This window comes from Emys orbicularis, chromosome 13 (genome assembly GCF_028017835.1).
Source record: "Emys orbicularis isolate rEmyOrb1 chromosome 13, rEmyOrb1.hap1, whole genome shotgun sequence".
Lineage (NCBI taxonomy): Eukaryota > Metazoa > Chordata > Testudines > Emydidae > Emys > Emys orbicularis.
Genome location: NC_088695.1, coordinates 22,339,033 through 22,359,095, shown reverse-complemented (window position 1 = coordinate 22,359,095; position 20,063 = coordinate 22,339,033). Strand labels below are relative to the sequence as shown.

General features: G+C 47.0%; 1 protein-coding gene across 1 annotated transcript; it reads left to right on the top strand.

Annotated features, from left to right (window-relative positions):
* The first annotated feature begins 261 nt into the window (after positions 1-261).
* On the top strand, positions 262-19,519 carry LOC135887583 (zinc finger protein 316-like). Its single transcript, XM_065415307.1, has 6 exons — positions 262-388; positions 6,859-6,972; positions 7,305-7,581; positions 7,741-7,992; positions 8,081-8,180; positions 19,274-19,519. Exons 1-6 carry the CDS (start codon positions 262-264, stop codon positions 19,517-19,519), a joined length of 1,116 nt encoding a protein of 371 aa, XP_065271379.1.
* Positions 19,520-20,063: the final 544 nt, after the last annotated feature.

Sequence of the window (20,063 nt, the reverse complement as noted above, 5' to 3'; positions counted from 1 at the left end):
GTGAGGGACCGTCTGCTGAATTGCCGCCGAATAGCTGGACGTGCCACCCCTCTCCGGAGTGCCCGCCCCAAGCACCTGCTTGACAAGCTGGTGCCTGGAGCCAGCCCTGAGGGTGGGGGTGAGATTCTGGTCCTCTGTTCCTCCCTCCCAGCCTCCCCCCGGTGAGCTAGCTTGCTTGCTTCCTTCCTTTCTTCCTTCCCATGAATAGTGGGATTGTGGCTGTGTCAGCAGGTGCTGAGTAGGGAAAATGTGTTGTTTCAGATGCCGGTGACTTTCGAGGACGTGGCTGTGTATTTCACCGAGGGGCAGGGGGCCCTGCTGGACCCTGGTCAGAGAGCCCTGTACAGGGAAGTCATGGAGGAGAATTATGAGAATGTGACCTCACTGGGTAAGGCTTTCCTGGCCTCTCTGTTATTAGAAGCCATAGGGTCTGCATTTCCAAATCTGTCAGGTGCATCTTTGGAGAGATAGACTGGAGGCAGGGCCGGCTCCAGGCACCAGCCGAGCAAGCTCGTGCTTGGAGCGGCAGATTCCAAGGGGCGGCATTCCGGCCGCCCTTTTTTTTTTCTTTTTCTTTTTGGTTTGCTGCTCTGGCCGCCCTGTAGGAGGCAGGCGGCGCGGTGGGAGGGGCTGCGTGGCGAGCGCCCCGCTGAAGCCCTGGCTGCCCCACTTCTCTCTCTCTCCCCCGCTCCCTCCCGCCCCCTGCCCCCCGCTAGACCGGGCGCGCACTCCGCTGCACGTCTGCAGCACAGGGAGTCTGCCTGCACCCTGGCTCTGGCCGCCCTGCAGGGTTTTTTTTTTTTTTTTTTTCCTGCTTTGCCGCTCCGGCCACCCCGCAGGTGTTTTTGGCCTTGGCTACACTTGCGAGTTGCAGCGCTGTAAAGCCGCCCCCAGCGCTGTAACTCACTCCTCGTCCACACTGGCAAGGCATTTGCAGCGCTGTATCTCCGTGGTTGCAGCGCTGCATGTATTCCACCTCTCCGAGAGGAATAGCGAGTATTGTGCTGCCGCTGCAGCGCTCCGGCGCCAGTGTGGCCGCCCAATGCGCTGTGAATGGCCTCCAGAATTATTCGGCAGTATTCCACAATGCCTGTTCTAGCCACTCTGGTCATCAGTTCAAACTCTACTGCCCTGGCCTCAGGTAACCAACCATGTGACCCACCCTTTACATTCCCCGGGAATTTTAAAAATCCCCTTCCTGTTTGCTCAGCCTGGCGTGGCGTGGAGTGCTATCAGCGAATCTTTCCAGGTGACCATGCCTCCACGTGCCAAGTGAGCCCCAGCATGGAGCAATGGTGAGTTGCTGGACCTCATCAGTGTTTGGGGGGAGGAAGCTGTACAGTCCCAGCTGCGCTCCAGCTGTAGGAATTACGATACCTTCGGGAAGGTATCAAAGGACATGATGGAAAGGGGCCATGACCGGGATGCCCAGCAGTGCAGGATTAAAGTGAAGGAGCTGCGGAGTGCCTACCACAAAGCCCGCGACGCAAACGGCCGCTCGGGTGCTCCCCCCGCGACCTGCCGATTCTACAAAGAGCTGGATGCGATACTTGAGGTTAACCCCACCTCCACTCCGAGCACCACCATGGACACTTCAGAGCCAGTGTGGGGAGGGAGGAAGAAGAGGAGGAGGAGGAAAATGAGAGTGATGGTGGTGGGCTGGATGGAGACACCCCGGAATCCCTGGAGCCATGCAGCCAGGAGCTCTTCTCGAGCCAGGAGGAAGGTAGCCAGTCACAGCGGCCGGTACTTGGTGGTGGACAAACAGAAGAGCAGGTTCCCGGTAAGCGGGTTTTTTTTTCGGGAAGGAATTTTTTCGGTGCGGGCTCTTTGGGAGAGGAGGGTTAGGCATGCATGCCTAGATGCGGAATAGTGCATTGATGTGGTTTATCACATCGCGGTAATCGGCCTCGGTAATCTCCTCGAATGTCTCATCCAGAACGTGTGCAATGCGCTTGCGCAGGTTTATCGGGAGAGCCACCGTGGTCCTTGTCCCAGCCAGGCTAACGTGTCCGCGCCACTGTGCTGCGAGGGGCGGGGGGACCATTGCTGCACACAGGCAAGCTGCATATGGGCCAGGGCGGAAGCTGCATTGCAGTAGAAGACCCTCCCTTGCTTCCCAGGTCACCCTCAACAGCGAGATATTGTCCAGGACGAACTCCTGTGGAAAATGTTGGGACAGTGTTCAGTGTAGGTGCCCCCTGAAGCTGTTGGCTCTCCCCAAGGCACAGAAACCCAGAGGACAGTGCAGCCCTGAAACAATCAGTCCCCCTTCCTCACCATTTTGAGGCTCCCGTGGGATATGTGTGCTCTGTTTTTGATGGGAAAATTATGCTATTGTGTAGACCCTGTGTGTTTTCTACTCCTTAAGTGCGGGGGGAATCATTACTCTGTCTGGTATAAACAATGCTGCCTCTGTTAAATGTTGCATTTTGCCTGTACAGCTGCATCAACCTTGAGACCTCAGCCGTCCCTCTTATCGCCTGCTCAGAGACTGCAAAGACTCAGGAAGAGACCGCGAAAAAGCAAAGAAGACATGCTGCAAGCAGTGATGCGGCAATCTATTAAAGAGAATGAGAAAGCACAGAACTGGAGGGAGAGAGAAAGCAGGATCCGCCAGGAAAATGCAGTGCACCGGCGGCAAAGCACGGATCGGCTCATAAGCATCCTGGAGCGCCAAGCAGACACTATCCAGGAGCTGGTAGCCATGCAGAAAGAGGAGCAGTACCGCAAACGCCACCCCACCCCCAGCCCTTGTCCCAAAACTCTTTCCGTTGTGCCCCACTGTCACCTCCAACCCACTTTCCCCAACTTCCGTGTTCTTCACACCACCCGCTGCCTCCAACACCAGTATCTTCACCACCCAGCCCTGAAAACCACAACCCTTACCCTCTGCACTCAACCCCCATCACCATGCAGTATAGCTGTCCTGAAGTGCAGCACTCACTGCACAGCACACCAGACAGGACATACGCGAATCTGTGAGTGTACTGTTCCCCACTCCACCCCCTTGTTTCTTTTCAATAAATAATTTTTTTTTCTTTTCAATAAATGGATTTTTTGGCTTTGAAAACATTCTTTATTATTGCATAAAGTAAAAGACTCCTTAGCCCAGGAAATAAACAGGCACTGCAAGTCTGCTTGTCTGCTTAGCAAACACTGATTCCTAAAGATTGGAACTACTGCACTTCACTCCCGTGCAGGGCACCAGATATCACTGCTGGTTTTCAGCCTCAAATTGCTCCCTCAAGGCATCCCTAATCCTTGCAGCCCTGCGCTGGGCCCCTGTAATAGCCCTGCTCTCTGGCTGTGCAAATTCAGCCTCCAGGTGTTGAACCTCAGAGGTCCATGCCTGAGTGAAGCTTTCACCCTTCCCTTCACAAATATTATGGAGGGCACAGCACGCGGATATAACCGCGGGGATGCTGTTTTCGGCCAAGTCCAGCTTCCCATACAGAGATCGCCAGCGGCCCTTTAAACGGCCAAAGGCACACTCCACAGTCATTCGGCACCGGCTCAGCCTGTAGTTGAACCGTTCCTTGCTGCTGTCAAGGCTCCCTGTGTAGGGTTTCATGAGCCACGGCATTAACGGGTAAGCGGGATCTCCAAGGATCACAATGGGCATTTCAACTTCCCCTACCGTGATCTTCCGCTCTGGGAAAAAAGTCACGGCCTGCATCTTCCTGAACAGCCAAGTGTTCCGAAAGATGCGTGTGTCATGCACCTTTCCGGGCCAGCCTGTGTTAATGTCAATGAAACGCCCACGGTGATCCACAAGCGCCTGGAGAACCATAGAGAAATACCCCTTCCGATTAACGTACTCGGATCCTAGGTGGGGTGGTGCCAGAATAGGAATGTGCGTCCCATCTATCGCCCCTCCACAGTTAGGGAACCCCATTTGTGCAAAGCCATCCACTATTTCCTGCACGTTACCCAGAGTCACGGTTCTTCTGAGTAGGATGTGATTAATGGCCTTGCAAACTTGCATCAACATGATTCCAACGGTCAACTTTCCCACTCCAAACTGGTTTGCGACCGACCAGTAGCTGTCTGGAGTTGCCAGCTTCCAGATTGCAATAGCCACCCGCTTCTCCACTGGCAGGGCAGCTCTCAATCTCGTGTCCTTGCGCCGCAGGGTGGGGGCAAGCTCCTCACACAGTCCCATGAAAGTGGCTTTTCTCATCCGAAAGTTCTGCAGCCACTGCTCGTCATCCCAGACTTCCATGACGATGTGATCCCACCACTCAGTGCTTGTTTCCCGAGCCCAAAAGCAGCATTCCACGGTGCTGAGCATGTCCGTGAATGCCACAAGCAATTTCGTGTCGTACGCGTTACGCGGCTCGATAGCATCGTCGGACTCCTCACCTTCACTCTCGCTGTCACTTTGGATCTTAAGGAATAGTTCGACAGCCAAACGTGACGTGCTGGCGAGACTCGTCAGCATATGCCTCAGCAGTTTGGACTCCGTTTCCCGCAGACAGATCGCGCTGCACAGAAACCGTTGAAAGATGGCGCCAAAGGTGGACAGAAACAAAGGGATTTCTGGGATGCGAAGTGACGCATCACGGAGCGTTGGGACAGGACCCAGAATCCCCCGCACCCATGCCCCCTTCCCATAACCCACGGCGCCAGAATGGGAAAAGGTGCTCTGTGGGATAGCTGCCCATAATGCACCGCTCCCAATAGCGCTGTAATTGCCGCAAATGTGGCCACGACAGTGCGCTGGGCAGCTGTCAGTGTGGACAGACTGCAGCGCTTTCCCTACTCAGCTGCACGAAGTCAGGTTTAACTCACTGCGCTGTACATCTGCAAGTGTAGCCAAGGCCGTAGTGTGTGTGTGTGTGCTTTGCCACTCCGGCCGCCCCGCGGGTTTTTTTTTTTTTCCTGTTTTGCCGCTCCGGCCACCCCGCAGGTGTTTTGTGTGTGTGTGTGTGTGTGTGTGCTTTGCCGCTCCGGCCACCCCACAGGTGTGGTTTTTTTTTTTTTTTTTTGCTTCGCAGCTCCGCACTCCCCCCCCGCAGTTTTTTTTTTTTTGCTTGGGGTGGCAAAAAAGCCAGAGCCGGCCCTGACTGGAGGTGAACGAACCCTATAATCCACAGCTGTTGTGTGAGAGAGACTTTCATCTCCTTAAACCCTCCAATGAGATAGGGGTGTCAAAACCTAATGGACATTCTATCTCATCCCCACCCCTCCAGCTTTCAAGGGGGCAGAAGCCATGTATTGTCCTGTCTGTATTATTTCTCAGGCACACATAGAATCCCTGTGTGACTGGTTCCCCCTGGGGTGCCACCTGGAACTGGGGTACCACTGAGCCCTCTGACCCACAAGGCCTGGGCTCCCTCTCAAACTGTGCTTCTGTGACAAGCTGCAGACCCACTCCCAGTCCCACACTTCCACCAGCATCCACACAGGCAGGGACACACCCCGTGCAGTTACATGCAGGCTCTCTGTCCAGCCCCTGCATGAACCAACAACAGGAATGCTACAACCAGGATAACTCCCAGCTTCCCAGGCATGCACCCCCTCTGGAGTATGAACCCAAAATTATACCATATTACACTGCACAGGGTAAGGTCACAGAGTTCGCCTGCCCCCTCAGTGTGGGGAGGAAATGCAAGAAACTTGTGTTAAATCAAGCTAAGATTTTTTTTTCCCCAGACACTTCACTTAAAGGCACACTGGGTTTAGATTAAAACATAAAACAAGTTTATTAGCTACAAAAGATAGACTTTAAGTGATTATAAGTGATAGCAAACAGATCAAAGCAGATTACCTAGCAAATAAACAAAACACAAACTAAGCTTAATATACTAAATACATTGGATATGTTAGCAGATTCTCACCCTAACTGATGGTACAGGCAGACTTGTAGATTCTTAAGGCACAAGCTGTGTTAGCTTTACAGCTTGGGTTTCTCAGGTCTTCATACACAGGCTAGAAATCCCTTCAGCCTGGATCCAGCACTTACCCCAGTTCAGTCTTTGTTCCTCAGGTGTTTCCAGGAGTCTTCTTGTATGGGGAGTGAAGAACAACAGATGAATTCACTCCCTGCCTTGGATAGCTTTAGCATGTGGTGGGAACCCTTTGTTTCAAAACTTGGTTCCCAGACTGGTTTGTGGAAAAATACTGACATCCCAAAATGGAGTCCAGAGACATGTGGTCTGGTCACATGTCCTTGTAGAGTTATAGCAGCCACTGCTAACTGGCTGGCCAAAATGCCCACAGAAAGGTTAAGCTATTCCACAGTCCATTGTCTTTGCTGATGGACCATCAGCCCCGTCTGGCTTCTTCATTGTTGTACCTGAAAGGCTGGCTGTGGGTGTTTTCCAGAGTAAGCCCATTTGAATTACAGATCCCGAGTCAATAATCATAACTTTAGATACAAAAATTATACTTGCATACAAATTGAATATTCATATTCAGCAAATCATAACTTTTCCAATAAGATCTTACATGACCTGTCTTGCAAAAAAGGAATAATAATTACGCTATAATTATCTCATAATAATATCACTATGAAGAATATGCGGTGCAGTGTCACATCCTGTTCACCTCCCTTCTTGGGACTAGCTCCAGCCATGAGGAGGGGTCTGGGCATTGCAGGTTTAGAAATAGACAGGGGGTTAACTCCAAAGTTGTGTGTGTGTCAGATCCTGCAGACTCCTAGTGAGGGTGTAACAATTCCTCTCACCTCCCCAGACATCTGCCTTTCCCAAGGGGGCTCAGTGACCACATTCCATGTTGGATTCCATGTTCCCCCAGCACAGGCACAGGTTCAACTCCAGGAATGTACTTTGTGACAAATACTCTACCAATCCTCCATGCACCCTGATCTTGTCTCTTTTCACCCCCGACCAGGATTTCCCATTCCCAAACCTGACCTGATCACCCGGCTGGAACGATGGGAAGAGCCATGGGTACCCGATCTCCAGGCCTGCCAGGAAAGGGAGATTCTGAGAGATACCCACATAGGTAAGGAGTTGGTAAAACTGACACTGAAACCATCTGGCGATTGAGGGAAAACATTGAGAATCCCAAAAATGTGGTGTCAGCGAGCACTTCAGTTCTGCCTCATCTCACCCAGGTCAGGGCTGTAGTCAGTATATATCATTCATGGCTTTCCACCCATCCTGCCAGCTGCAGGCGTTTCCTTCCCTGTGAGTGTTTGGATGGGATGTGGAGGCAGAATCCAATTGTACAATCTTTGAAAATTTATTGTGTTGGATTTTCCCTTTGTGCTGTTCCTCTTTCTCCCCACCACAGACAATGACTTCTGCCTGGATTGTCTGTCTCTCTCCCAGCAGGTGATAAGCGAGAGAGTGAGAAAGAGGAGGATCATCAATATCAGGAATTTCCTGGGAAAGTGGAACCACAGAGGACCTTTGGGAGAAGAGCTTTAGGGAATTTCTCGCAGTGCTTGGAACAAGGAAAAGCCTCTGGGAATCAGCACTGGTCAGAGAGGCTATTCAGAAACCAGCCTACCAAGAAAGTGGCTAAATCTATTAAATATGTGGGAGGATGCAAGGATCCTGAGGAAACCACAGCCCAGCAGACAAATCACAAGAAAGAGAAACCCAATCAGTACCTCAAATGTGGGAAACAATTCATTCTGAGATCACGCCTTCTTACACATCAGACAATCCATATGGGAGAGAAACCCCATAAATGCTTTGAGTGCGGGAAGAGCTTTAGCCACAGCTCATACCTCACTGCACACTGGAGGACCCACACTGGAGAGAGACCTTGTATATGCTTGGACTGTGGGAAAAGCTTCAGTAACAGCTCAAACCTCACTAAACATCGGAGAATCCACACGGGAGAAAGACCATATAAATGCCCAGACTGTGGGAAATGTTTCATTCAGAAGTCAACCCTTGTTACACATCAGACAATCCACACTGGAGAAAGACCCCATAAGTGCTTAGACTGTGGGAAAAGCTTTAGCCATAGCTCATACCTCATTAGACATTGGGGGACCCACTTGGGAGAGAGACCCTATAAATGTCTCGAGTGTGGGAAAAGTTTCATTCGGAACTCGCACCTTATTAGACATCAGAGAATTCATACAGGAGATAAACTTCATCAATGCCTCCACTGTAGGAAAAGTTTCATTGAGAGACCAAACCTTATTAGACATCAGGCAATCCACACAGGAGAGAGCCCCCATAGGTGCTTGGAGTGTGGGAAAAGTTTCACACAGAGATCAGCTCTTGTTACACATCAAGCAATCCACACAGGAGAGAGACCTCATAAGTGCTTGGACTGTGGAAAAAGTTTCATTCAGAGAACAAACCTTATTTCACATCAGACAATACACACAGGAGAGAAACCTCATAAATGCTTGGATTGTGGGAAAAGTTTTGCTCACAATTCAGGCCTTATTGTGCATCAGAGAATCCACACAGCAGAGAAGCCCTATAAATGTTTGGACTGTGGAAAAAGTTTCAGTCACAAATCAAATCTTACTAAACATCAGAGAATCCACACGGGAGAAAGGCCATATAAATGCCTGGACTGTGGGAAATGTTTCATTCAGAAATCAAGCCTTGTTACACATCAGACAACCCACACTGGAGCGAGACCCCATAAGTGCTTGGATTGTGGGAAAAACTTTAGCCACAGCTCATACCTCACTAGACATTGGAGGACACACACGGAGGAGAGACCCTATAAATGCCTTGAGTGTGGGAAAAGTTTCATTCAGAGCTCACACCTTATTAGACACCAGAAAATTCATACTGGAGATAAACCCGATAAATGCCTCCTCTGTGGGAAATGTTTCACTGAGAGAACAAACTTTATTAGACATCAGGCAAGCCACACAGGAGAGAGCCCCCATAAATGCTTGCAGTGTGGGAAAAGTTTCAATCAGCGATCAAACCTTATTATACATCAGAGAATCCACACAGGTTATAACCTTCATAAATGCCTTGACTGTGGGAAAAGCTTCAGTAGGAGCTCAGAGCTTACTAAACATCAAAGAATCCACAAGGGTGAGACCCTAGAAATAGCTTAAAGAACAGGAATACTTGTGGCACCTTAGAGACTAACAAATTTATTTGAGCATAAGCTTTCGTGGGCTACAGCCCACTTCATCGGATGCATAGTAAGGAGATATATATACACATACAGAGAACATGAAAAGGTGGGAGTTGCCATACCAACTCTAAGAGGCTAATTAATTAAGATGAGCAATTATCAGCAGGAGAAAAAAAAAAACTTTTGTAGTGATAATCAAGATGGCCCATTTCAGACAGTTTGACAGGAAGGTGTGAGGATACTTAACATGGGGAAATAGATTCAATGTGTGTAATGGCTCAGCCATTCCCAGTCTCTATTCAAGCCTAAATTGATGGTATCTAGTTTGCATATTAATTCAAGTTCAGCAGTTTCTCGTTGGAGTCTGTTTTTGAAGCTTTTCTGTTGCAAGATTGCCACCTTTAAGTCTCTTACTGAGTGACAGCTTGACTGTGGGAAAAGATTCAACCTGAGTTCACACATCAGTGATCCACACAACAGAGAGACCTTGAAAGTGGGGGAAAATTGTGGGGGAAATTGGTTGCTCCCATAGTATCAGGCATCAGCAAATCCACGCAGGGAAGAAACCTCTGAGATGTTCCCAGTGTGGAAAATTCTCCTAGTGTAGCTAACACCATATTAGACTGGTCTAAGCAAACCCAAGGCAGAGGATGGGAAGCCCCAATCAGCCCCATCTCCCTGCTGCAGCCTTGGTTGCTGAGCTGATGGGCCACAGGTGGGGGAAGGAAGAGAGAAAAACTTCCCCAGACACTCCCTCGGCCTGGCTGAAGTTTCCCCCTCTCCCATCCTTCCTAGATGGGATCCCCCTTCCATGGAGATTAAGAGAAGGACACTTGGGACAGGCCCCACTTTCCCTCTAGACACCTGTCCCACCCCCTCATCTTCCACCAGCTCCTGGACTGGGCTACTCCAATTACCTGGAGCTGTTTCCTGGAAGGGGGCTGTCCAAAAAGTAACTCCTTCCCTCCCCAAATTCCCCAGAGTGCTGGGTTCTGTGGGATCAAATATTGAGGGACCAGGAGGATCATTTTGTGCAGGAAACTGGGGATTGAATGGTTGGAGCTGCTGGAACTAGGAAGCAGAGCAAGCTGGGTTCTGGGACTATCGAGTGTTTGAGGATCATGGGATAAGAAGAGAGGGAGATCACAGGTGGTGGAGAGGTGCTGCCTCTGATCATTCATTCCCTCTTTACCTTCTCCCTGTCCCCTCTGCATTCAGAAAGCACCAATGAGAGGGACTGATTTCCACAGGGCCTTTTGTAGGAGGCCCAGAGATCCCACTTTTGCCCCCACAGCATCAACCTCTGAGGTTCTCTCTACGGTAGGAAATGTGGTCGGGATTAGCCAGTGAATCTCTGTGACCCTCCATCAGATTCCTAGTATAAACTGACCCTGAGCATTTTATCCCCCCGTTAGCAGAGTGATGGCTTGTCCCTGAGTTCCCCTTTTGGGGCCAGATTGTCTCATTCCCAGATATTCTCACATTACTGCAGGCCGAGGTGAAAACCATTTATTGTTTGTACATTTTCTACCTTATGGACCAGAATTAACTAGATGCTAAAAAATCAGAGCAGTGACAGTAAATGTTGTTCTAGCTTCTGTGCTATTCGAGGGTGATGGGGTGAGTTGCAGGGATTCCCTCCCCCACCATCACCATCAGTCCACCCTTGACACAGTAACCTCTGTCCAAGCAATAGAGAGTTTTATCCTCTCCCCATTCTACCCCTTCACCTTACCACAGTGGCCTTGGTTCTCCATGCTTACGAATCACAGTTTGATTTCCATGATCCTAAATCAGACTCCTGAGGGCTGGAGAAGAAAGTGTCATAGACCTGGGAATGGGCAGGGAAATCCCAATGACCCTCAAAGCACAGTTTGACCTGTCCAATCTTATAGCCCTGTTTCCATCTATTGGTAAAATTGCTTCCAGGATTTTTCTAGGCTAGTCCAGATCATTTGCAGATGGGAAGTTTGGGGATTTTTTGTCTTTCTTTCTCTTTCTTTTAGCATAATGATACTATAACTTTTGTAACTAATACACCCAAATAATGAGGCGAGAAGTAAAACAGGTTTAGCCACTTCAGAAGAACATGGGTGCGTTTATTTTCCTGATTTTGAGTCTTAAAAGATTCTCTGAGGTTTCACTTTATGAATGTGAAAGTGTTTTATATCCCATCCTGTATTGTGGGATTTTCTCTCTTTGTGAAGGCCGTTTGGTCACATACTTAAATATTAGTTTAATTTGATACGATGTAGCTCAGATTTGTTGATGACTTCATGAGACAAATGATCATTGCCAGAAGAGCCTTTTTTTTTTTTTTTTTTAATATTTTATTTTAACTTAACCCTTTTTTCATGAGATCTTTTGTGTGTTGGAACAATGACAATGATCAATATCTCTCAGCATAAACACTGAGGGTGAGAGCAAGATTCACACTCCAAGAGACAGAGACTGAAACAGGGAAAGAAGTTTATTGCCTGATCCCTGCAGTGATGTGAGAAACAGTCAGGATGGGGGGTGGGGGATCAGAGCTGGGAAGCTGCTGGGTTTGCTCTTCAGAGACAGACAACCGAGGCTGAGAACTGTGAACTCCCTGCGTCAGAGCCAGAAAGAGACGAGAACATATGAGTGTCGTGTGAAGCTGCCCCTGACCTCTAAAGGGTCATGAATTACACCCCACAAAGAATGATGGGGGCAGGGGGACAGCATCTCCCGATTGCTGAGATGATGAAGTGGGGTGCAGGCAAGAAGTGAGCTGGGGATGTCAACAGACCTGGCCAGCCTTGAAGCCAGGCCGACCCCAATCATTGAGGCCAGAGAGATATGAGGAGCCCTAAACCCGGTTGGTCATCCCTCCGCACTGAATCTACTGCAGTGTCCTGTGTTGGGACAAGAGAGGCTGTCTCTGCCCCACTCACCCAACCCTGCATCCCTCCAACCTCAGCAATTTGGGTTTTCTGCTTTTGGAGTGTTTGCTTTTGTGACTGGGTCCCCGCATCTCTCATGGCTTCTCTGCACTTTCCAACCAGTTTGTAAATGGTGCTGGTGCTGGTGCATGAGGGAGTCGGGTCCAGGAATGTGTTGGGCTGGGACTGAACTGGGCTGGGCTGCGGGTGGGGAAGGGAGTCTGTCTTTGTTCCTCCTTTGAAATAATAAAGTAGAATTTAGTTTCTCCCATTCTCAGTGTCCTTTGTTTTGCATTAAATGGCTACCAACTCCAGAGTTAAGGTTAAAGTTAAAAACAATACAAACATGGTGTGGAATGGAAATGCACAGTGAGGTCACTCATACAACCATATCCCTGCCCTGTAATAAGCTAGTCAAACTTCCCTTTGAGCTAAAACTTGCTGAAATCTTGTCCCCCTCTCCCTGACCCCAGCACAAATCAGGAGTAGTATGACTGGGTTCACAGGGTCATTCTCCTCTCCCTCACCCTGGTGTAAAACAGAAGTAATCCCATTGGAACCCCATGAACTGTCTACAACAGTGTGAAGTTGTTGTGAGAGGAGAATCAGATCACTGGCCTCTAAGCGAGTTAGCAGGAAATGTACAGAGAGAGAGAGATTCTGATCTCTGGAATGGGTTCAGCTCAAGGCCCCTGTTGTCACAACCTTACTCTCTGCCTCATTCTAGCTCAGGCCCATTGAAATCAATGGGGCCTTTGGCAGTAATACAGTGAAATTTTGCAGGATTGGGAATTTAGATCGCTAGACTGGGGAGTTTTTCTCTGCTGATATTCGGCCTGTTCCTCATACCACAATTTACCCCATTTCATTCTTGTCTGACTACACAGTAATTGGTCTTATTAATACCAGGATTATTTTTAATACAGTAGCAGCTAGAGGCTACACCCAAGAGTAAGGCCCTATTGTGCTCGGTATTGTATTCGACATACACATCATGAGAGACAGCTCCTAAGGGAAAGAGCTTCAAATCTAAATATACAAAACAGACAAAGTAATGATTCTGAAGGTGTCGGTAGCGGGTGCATTTAAAGCGGGTTTCCAACTTCCGATATCTGTGAAAAAAAGATTTTTCTTCCCCTAAATTATAGCACTTACACTTAGAGTACAGAACACATACCACTGGGAATGAAGAAAATGGGCTTCCCTAGCTTCAGTTATCTGTGTATGAGAGAGCTTGGAGGACTCCTCTCTATACAGTCTTTTGGTTCATCTCTAAGACCCTGGAGGACTCACATTTACACAGTCTCCTGCAGAGACGACGTATCTGCTGATACTGGGGGTGGGGGGGGCACAATGTAAAGGGGGGGCATGTGACCACCCCATGTGTCGCCTCTGGGAGGAATGTTCCAACACCACCTCCCTGGGCCAGGGCATCCAAGCCCGCTGGCTCCTGGGGGCTGGGAAGCACGTGCCTCCATGCTGGCGGGGTCTCACAACAACACAGTTTCTCCCTGGAACTCTTAGGCACCCATGGACACCTCAGCAGGAGAGGCATGGAATGCAGGTGTTACACAGTACCCCATATTCATCATAGTGGTATCATTATGATATGATTATGACATGATGCATCTTGTACAAAATGTGTCATGTGAGGTGTCTATGGAAAAGTTATGATTTGCTGAATATGATTATTCTATTTGTATGCATGTTTCATTTTGTATCTGAAGTTATTAATATTAACTATGTGTCTGTATTTCAAATGTGCTTACTCTGGGTAACATCCACAATTAGCCTTTCAGGTACAGCAGTGAAGAAGCTAGACAGTGCAAATAGCTCATCAGCAAAGACAATGGACCATGGAAAAGGTTTGTCCTCACCGGGGAACATTTTAGCCAGCCTATGAGTAATGGCTGCTATGACTCAGCAAGACATGCAAGGGCATGTGAGCAGACCACATGACACTAAATTCCATCTTGGTACCTGTATTTTTCCATGAACTGGGCCTGGAATTTAGCTCGAAACAAAGGGTTCCCGCCATATGGAGAAACTATATAAGGTGGGGAGTGACATCATGATTTGTCTTCACTCCCCCACAACTCAACACCTGAAAGAAACTCTGGAAGACAAAGGACTGGGATTGGGGAAGGGGAACCCAAGCTGCAAGGCAGATGCAGCTTATGCCTTAAGAATCTGCAAGCCTGCTTGTATCATCAGTCAGGGTGAGATATTGCTAATTCAAATCCTATCTATCTAGTAATTTAGGCTTAATTTGCAGTTTTGTTTATTTGCTAGGTAATCTGCTTTGATCTGTTTGCTATCACTTATAATCACTTAAAAATCTTTCTGTAGTTGTTAAACTTGTTTTATAAGAACAAAAGAATGGCCGTACTGGATCAGACCAAAGGTCCATCTAACCTAGTATCCTGTCTTCCGACAGTGGCCAATGCCAGGTGCCCCACAGGGAATGAACACAACAGGAAATCATCAAGTGATCCATGCCCTGTCGCCCATTCCCAGCTTCTGCCAAACAGGCTAGGGACACCATCCCTGCCCATCCTGGCTAATAGCCATTGATGGATCTATCCTCCATGAAATTATCTAGTTCTTTACTGAATTAGATTATAGTCTTGGCCTTCACAACATCCTCTGGCAGAGTTCCACAGATTGATTGTGTGTTGTATGAAGAAATACTTGCTTTTGTTTGTTTTAAACCTGCTGCTTATTAATTTCATTTGGTGACCCCTAGTTCTTGGGTTATGAGAAGGAGTAAATAACACTTCCTTATTTACTTTCTCCACACCAGTCATGATTTTATAGATCTCAATGTCGGAGAATAACAGAGTTCTCACTTTTCTTGTTTGGGTACAGCAAATCAGATACTTTATTTTCTTTCTCTCTATCAATTGCATAGAGGGAGAGAGCTAAGCAGGTCTCTCAACAGGTAAACAATTACAGCAAGCATTTATACCTTTTGTTACAGACAATAATGAGCAACAGCTGCATTTTGTTTATACATAGGTCATTCTGATATCTTGTTTTGCTCACTAATGTAGACTCTTAGTCTACATTCCATATTATCTACACATTATCTACACAAGGTCGCAACAACTTCTCACACAGTTCTTTCCCACTCGCCTCACACATTCCTCGCTTCTACAAATCTCGCGTTATTGGGGTTACAGTTAGCCTAACTCTTGCTAATGAACTGTCATGCATTGCATCCCCTTCCTGTCAGTTCTTTCTCTGCTTCCACATCAATTATATCCCACTTTAGTCATCTCTTTTCCAAGCTGAAAAGTCTCAGTCTTATTAATCTCTCCTCATACAGAAGCCATTTCATACCCATAATAATTTTTGTTACTCTTTTCTGAACCTTTTCCACCTCTGGAGTCCTTTTTAAAAATTGGCATCACATTAGCTATCCTCCAGTCATTTGGTACAGAAGCTGATTGAAATGATTTAAATTACAGTTAGTAGTTCTGCAATTTCACATTTGAGTTCCTTCAGAACTCTTGGGTGAATACCATCTGATCCTGGTGACTTATTACTGTTTAGTTTATCAATTTGTTCCAAAACCTCCTCTATTGACACCTCAATCTGGGACAGTTCCTCAGATTTGTCACCTAAAAAGAATGGTTCAGGTTTGGGAATCTCCCTCACATCCTCAGCCATGAAGACCGATGCAAAGAATTCATTTAGTTTCTCCACAATGGCCTTACCGTCCTTGAGTGCTCCTTTAGCATCTCAATCGTCCAGTGGCACCACTTCCTGCCTCTGATGTACTTAAAAAAATTGCTATTACTTTTTGAGTCTTCGGCTAGCTGTTCTTCAAATCCTTTTTTTGGCTTTCCTAATTATATTTTTACACTTCATTTGCCAGAGTTTATGCTCCTTTCTATTTTCCTCACTAGAATTTAACTTCCACTTTTTAAACAATGCCTTTTTGCCTCTCACTGCTTCTTTTACTATGTTGTTTAGCAACGGCGGCACTTTTTCTGTTCTCTTACTATGTTTTTTAATTTGTGGTATAAATTTAAGTTGAGCCTTTATTATGGTGTCTTTAAAAAGTTTCCATGCAGCTTGCAAGCATTTCACTTTTGGCGCTGTACCTTTTAATTTCTGTTTAACTAACCTCCTCATTTTTGTGTATTTCCCCTTTGTGAAATTAAATGCTACAGTGTTGGGCAATGACCCTAACTCAGGCTGAGTAGAGGGAACCTTCTCCCGGCACCTTCCCCAGCTACCCTGCACCCAGCCCAGGGCTGCTGTGCTCTCCCTGCCAAAGTTACCTGCGGTGGGGGGGCCCAGTCCGTCTCCTGCTGCACCTGCCCCTGGCATGTTCCTGGCTTGCTCAGCCTCTCTTCCTGGCAGCCGGGCCCAAATGTGGAGCGGAGTGGGCAAGACAGAGAAGCCTCTCACAGGTGAGGGTGGCCACTCTGGGTCGCTGCCTTTATGTAGAGAGCCCGCCTCTGGAGGTGGCGGCCTGCTCCCTCTGCTCCCTGCCTGGGCCTGGCTGCCGGGGAAATGGGGCTGGTTGCAGGACCAGAGCCTAGCTTAGTGGTATTGTTTTCACAAAAGCCTCCAGGGCTGTAATGTTACCAGGGGGCTTGTTCCAGCTCAGCAAACAGCAGAAGTCAGTTCAAGGAAGGGAAACACCCAGATGCTGCTACAGGTGGGGCTTATTGCTGAGCTCAGGAAAGTGAACCTTACCCCATTACACTGTCCAGAGGGAGCCATGGCTGCAGGGTCCTCTGTGGAAAGTCTCCAGGATGAAGTCACTTGTCCCATCTGTCTGGAGTATTTCACAAAACCTGTCACTCTAGAGTGTGGGCACAATTTCTGCAGAGCCTGCGTCACCCAGTACTGGGGAGAATCAGATACAGGCATCACCTGCCCTCAGTGCAGACAAGCTGTACAACAGAAAAACCTCAAGCCAAACAGGCAGCTGGTGAATGTCCTAGAAATAGCCAAATGGCTGAGTTTCCAGGCAGCAAAGGGATCAGGGGAGAGAAGGTGTGTGTGGAACACCAGGAGACTCTGACACTGTTCTGTGAAGAGGATCAAACCCCCATCTGTGTGGTTTGCCATCTGTCCCAGGCTCACTGAGCTCACACAGTGGTTCCCATAGAGGAGGATGCCCAGGAGTACAAGGTAGGGAATTGCTATCAAGTTCAATGAGTAACGACTTTGAATTTTTATGATAGTTGCAAGTTTCCTGTCACAGGTGTGACTGCATCGTTCAGCTCTGTAAGGCCTTCATTGTATGGGAGATGCTATAAACAGTAAATAAGATGGCTGGGTAGCAGGAAGCACAAACAATGAAGACTTGAGAGATTTCTAATGTGGGAAACTTTTACCTGAGAAGCTGAATCCTTTTCAAACCCAGTCCCCTCTGGTGAATTAAGGGAACAATCTATGGAACAGATGCTGTTAAATGATCAGTGAGGTTTAAATCACAGTACCTGCAGGCCTGCCTATGTAAGAGTGTTGCCTTCAGGCTGGAGAACATCAAGTTAAAAAGCTGGTGTTGTCATTACTGATTTGTATTGTAGCATTTATTACCATTGTTGTTATTTGCATCCCAGTAGCCACTATAGACCTCAGATGAGATCTGACCTTGATTCTGCTGGACCCTGCATGAAACAGTGTGTGGGATAATCCCTGCTCTGAGCATGGCTAATCCAATTTATAGGCTAATCTGAGAAATAAAATGCAGAGCAGGAGAGGAAACTGAGGCCAGAGTGGGGAAGTTAATTGCCTAAGGTCACAGAGCAGGACAGCGGCAGGGTGGGAAATAGCACAAAGGTCTCTCAAGGCCCACACCAGTGCCCAAACCATGAGACCATGCTGTTGTGGCCCTAGCAGCACCTAGCAGTGATGAAGTCTGATAGAAGGGAAAGACTCCTTGAGAAAGGTTCCAAGCGCAACAAGGAGATGAAGTTTCTTCTTGAGACTGTGAATTCCCATGTTGTTCCATGGGGGGTTAAACTGAGATGCACTCTCACACCTAAAAATAAAAATCAAACCACCCCATCATTTCTGTCGAATCAGGATAAATCCAGATCTATCTGAAGATTCTGAGGAAAGAGAGAGAAAAGCTCCTTGGATTTAAGTTGAGTAGAGATAAGAGAAGCCAGGAGAATCTGATAGATTCTTTTTGTTATTAACCTGTATTGACAAAGGGTGCAAGGTCTGTAGGCAGATTCCTTTGTGGCATTAGGGAATGTTGGCTTTTGTCTGTTACTCCATTATCATGGATGCTCTGTGTGTCTGTGCACACACCTTCACACAGATGGCCTGAAAAAATCTTCTTCTTCTCCATCTTCAGATTCTAAACTTTCATTCTGGTTAATGAATTAATGTCCAGCTTTTGTGGCTTTGATGAAAATCTTGCCAAAATGACTTGAATATATCCAATGCACAGCTCTGTGCCCGAGTCTGCACTTTTTTGTTGACTTGATTCATTCTTTTTTTCTCCCATCAATCTCTATCAATGTACTTTGGCGTAGAGCTGGGCAAGCAACAGAACTTTTAATTGACTGGAAATTGGAAAAAAATGAGTTAATCAAAAATGATTTTTAAAAAATTCAGCAAATCAATGTTTAATTTTTTCTTGGGCAAAATGTTTTGTTTCAATTTTGACCATAAAAAAGAAGAACTATTTTTAACAAAAACGAATTTGAGATTGAAAATTAAAAACATTTTCTTGATTTGTTTTCAGGATTTTTTATTTATTAATTTATTTATGCAAAACATTGGGTGAAAATTTACAGGAATTCATGAAATATTTCAGACACAACAAATCTCCATTTTCCTTGCATAAAAGTTTACTGCAAAAAATTTAACTGAGTTCTAGTGCTGAGTCCTGACTCCTGCTGCTTTGTATCTGCATTTTTAAAGGCCATTGGTAATGCAATGTCCTAACCATGTCAGACATGGGAATATCCTTTTAAGAGATATAGGGGCCAAATGGGAAGGTGTGAGAAAATTATCTTTCTAGTAACCACAGGTCACAGGCAGGTGTTAGATGTCTTAGAATTTGCAAAGAAATTCTCCCTCCTGCATAGTCTACGCTCCATTAATAAGGGATAGCTTAGTGGTTTGACCATTGGCCTACTAAACCCAGGGTTGTGAGTTCAATCCATAAAAGGGCCACTTAGGGATCTGGGGCAAAATCAGTACTTGGTCCTGCTAGTGAAGGCAGGGGGCTGGACTCAATGACCTTTCAAGGTCCCTTCCAGTTCTAGGAGATGGGATATCTCCATGAAAGGACCTCAGTTTCCATTCACATCCTTGACTAGCCCCTTCCCTATTTTTTTTTTTTACAGAAAAAGACACAAGATGAAAGGCAGAAGATTGTATCTGAATTTCAGCAACTGCAACAGTTCCTGGAGGAACAAGAGCGACTCCTGCTGGTCCAGCTGGAAAAGCTGGACAAGGAGATTATGAAGATACAGAATGAAAAAGTCACTGAATTCTCTGGGGAGATTTCCTGTCTCAGTGAGCTGATCAGTGAGATAGAGGGGAAGGATCAGAAGCCAGTAAGTGAATTCCTGGAGGTGAGACACATTTAGAAATACCCTAGATCCCACCACAAGGACAGTACAGTACATGGGCACTGGAGTCCAGCAGTCTGTGAAACTCAGTGTGTGAATTCCTGAAACTCACAAATCACAGTTTGTCCAATCTCAAAACCCATTAAAGGATAAATAAAATGTAAATTTCAGAGAAGACCCCATGGAATGGCTCACAGAATTTAAACTTCAGGAAATGGAAGAAACCCCAGTGACAGTGGAGAGAGAAAGAGGCAGGGAGAGAGAACTCCATGTCCATTTATTACTGAAAAATAAATGTTGGTTATATTGTTTAATTGCTCTAACTCTCTATAGTGAAGACAAAGGGTACATCTATGCTGCAATCACAGGGTGTGACTGCAGCTCAAGTAGATGTCCAAACTAGTTATAATTTAGCTAGCTGGGCTATGGAGCATGTAAGCCGTGACAGCACGCATTTTGGCACAGGCTGTATAAGCCAACCTGAAACTCTGGGTAATTTCTACAGGGCTAGCCCATTTGGATATTAGGAAAAACTTTTTCACTAGGAGGGTGGTGAAGCACT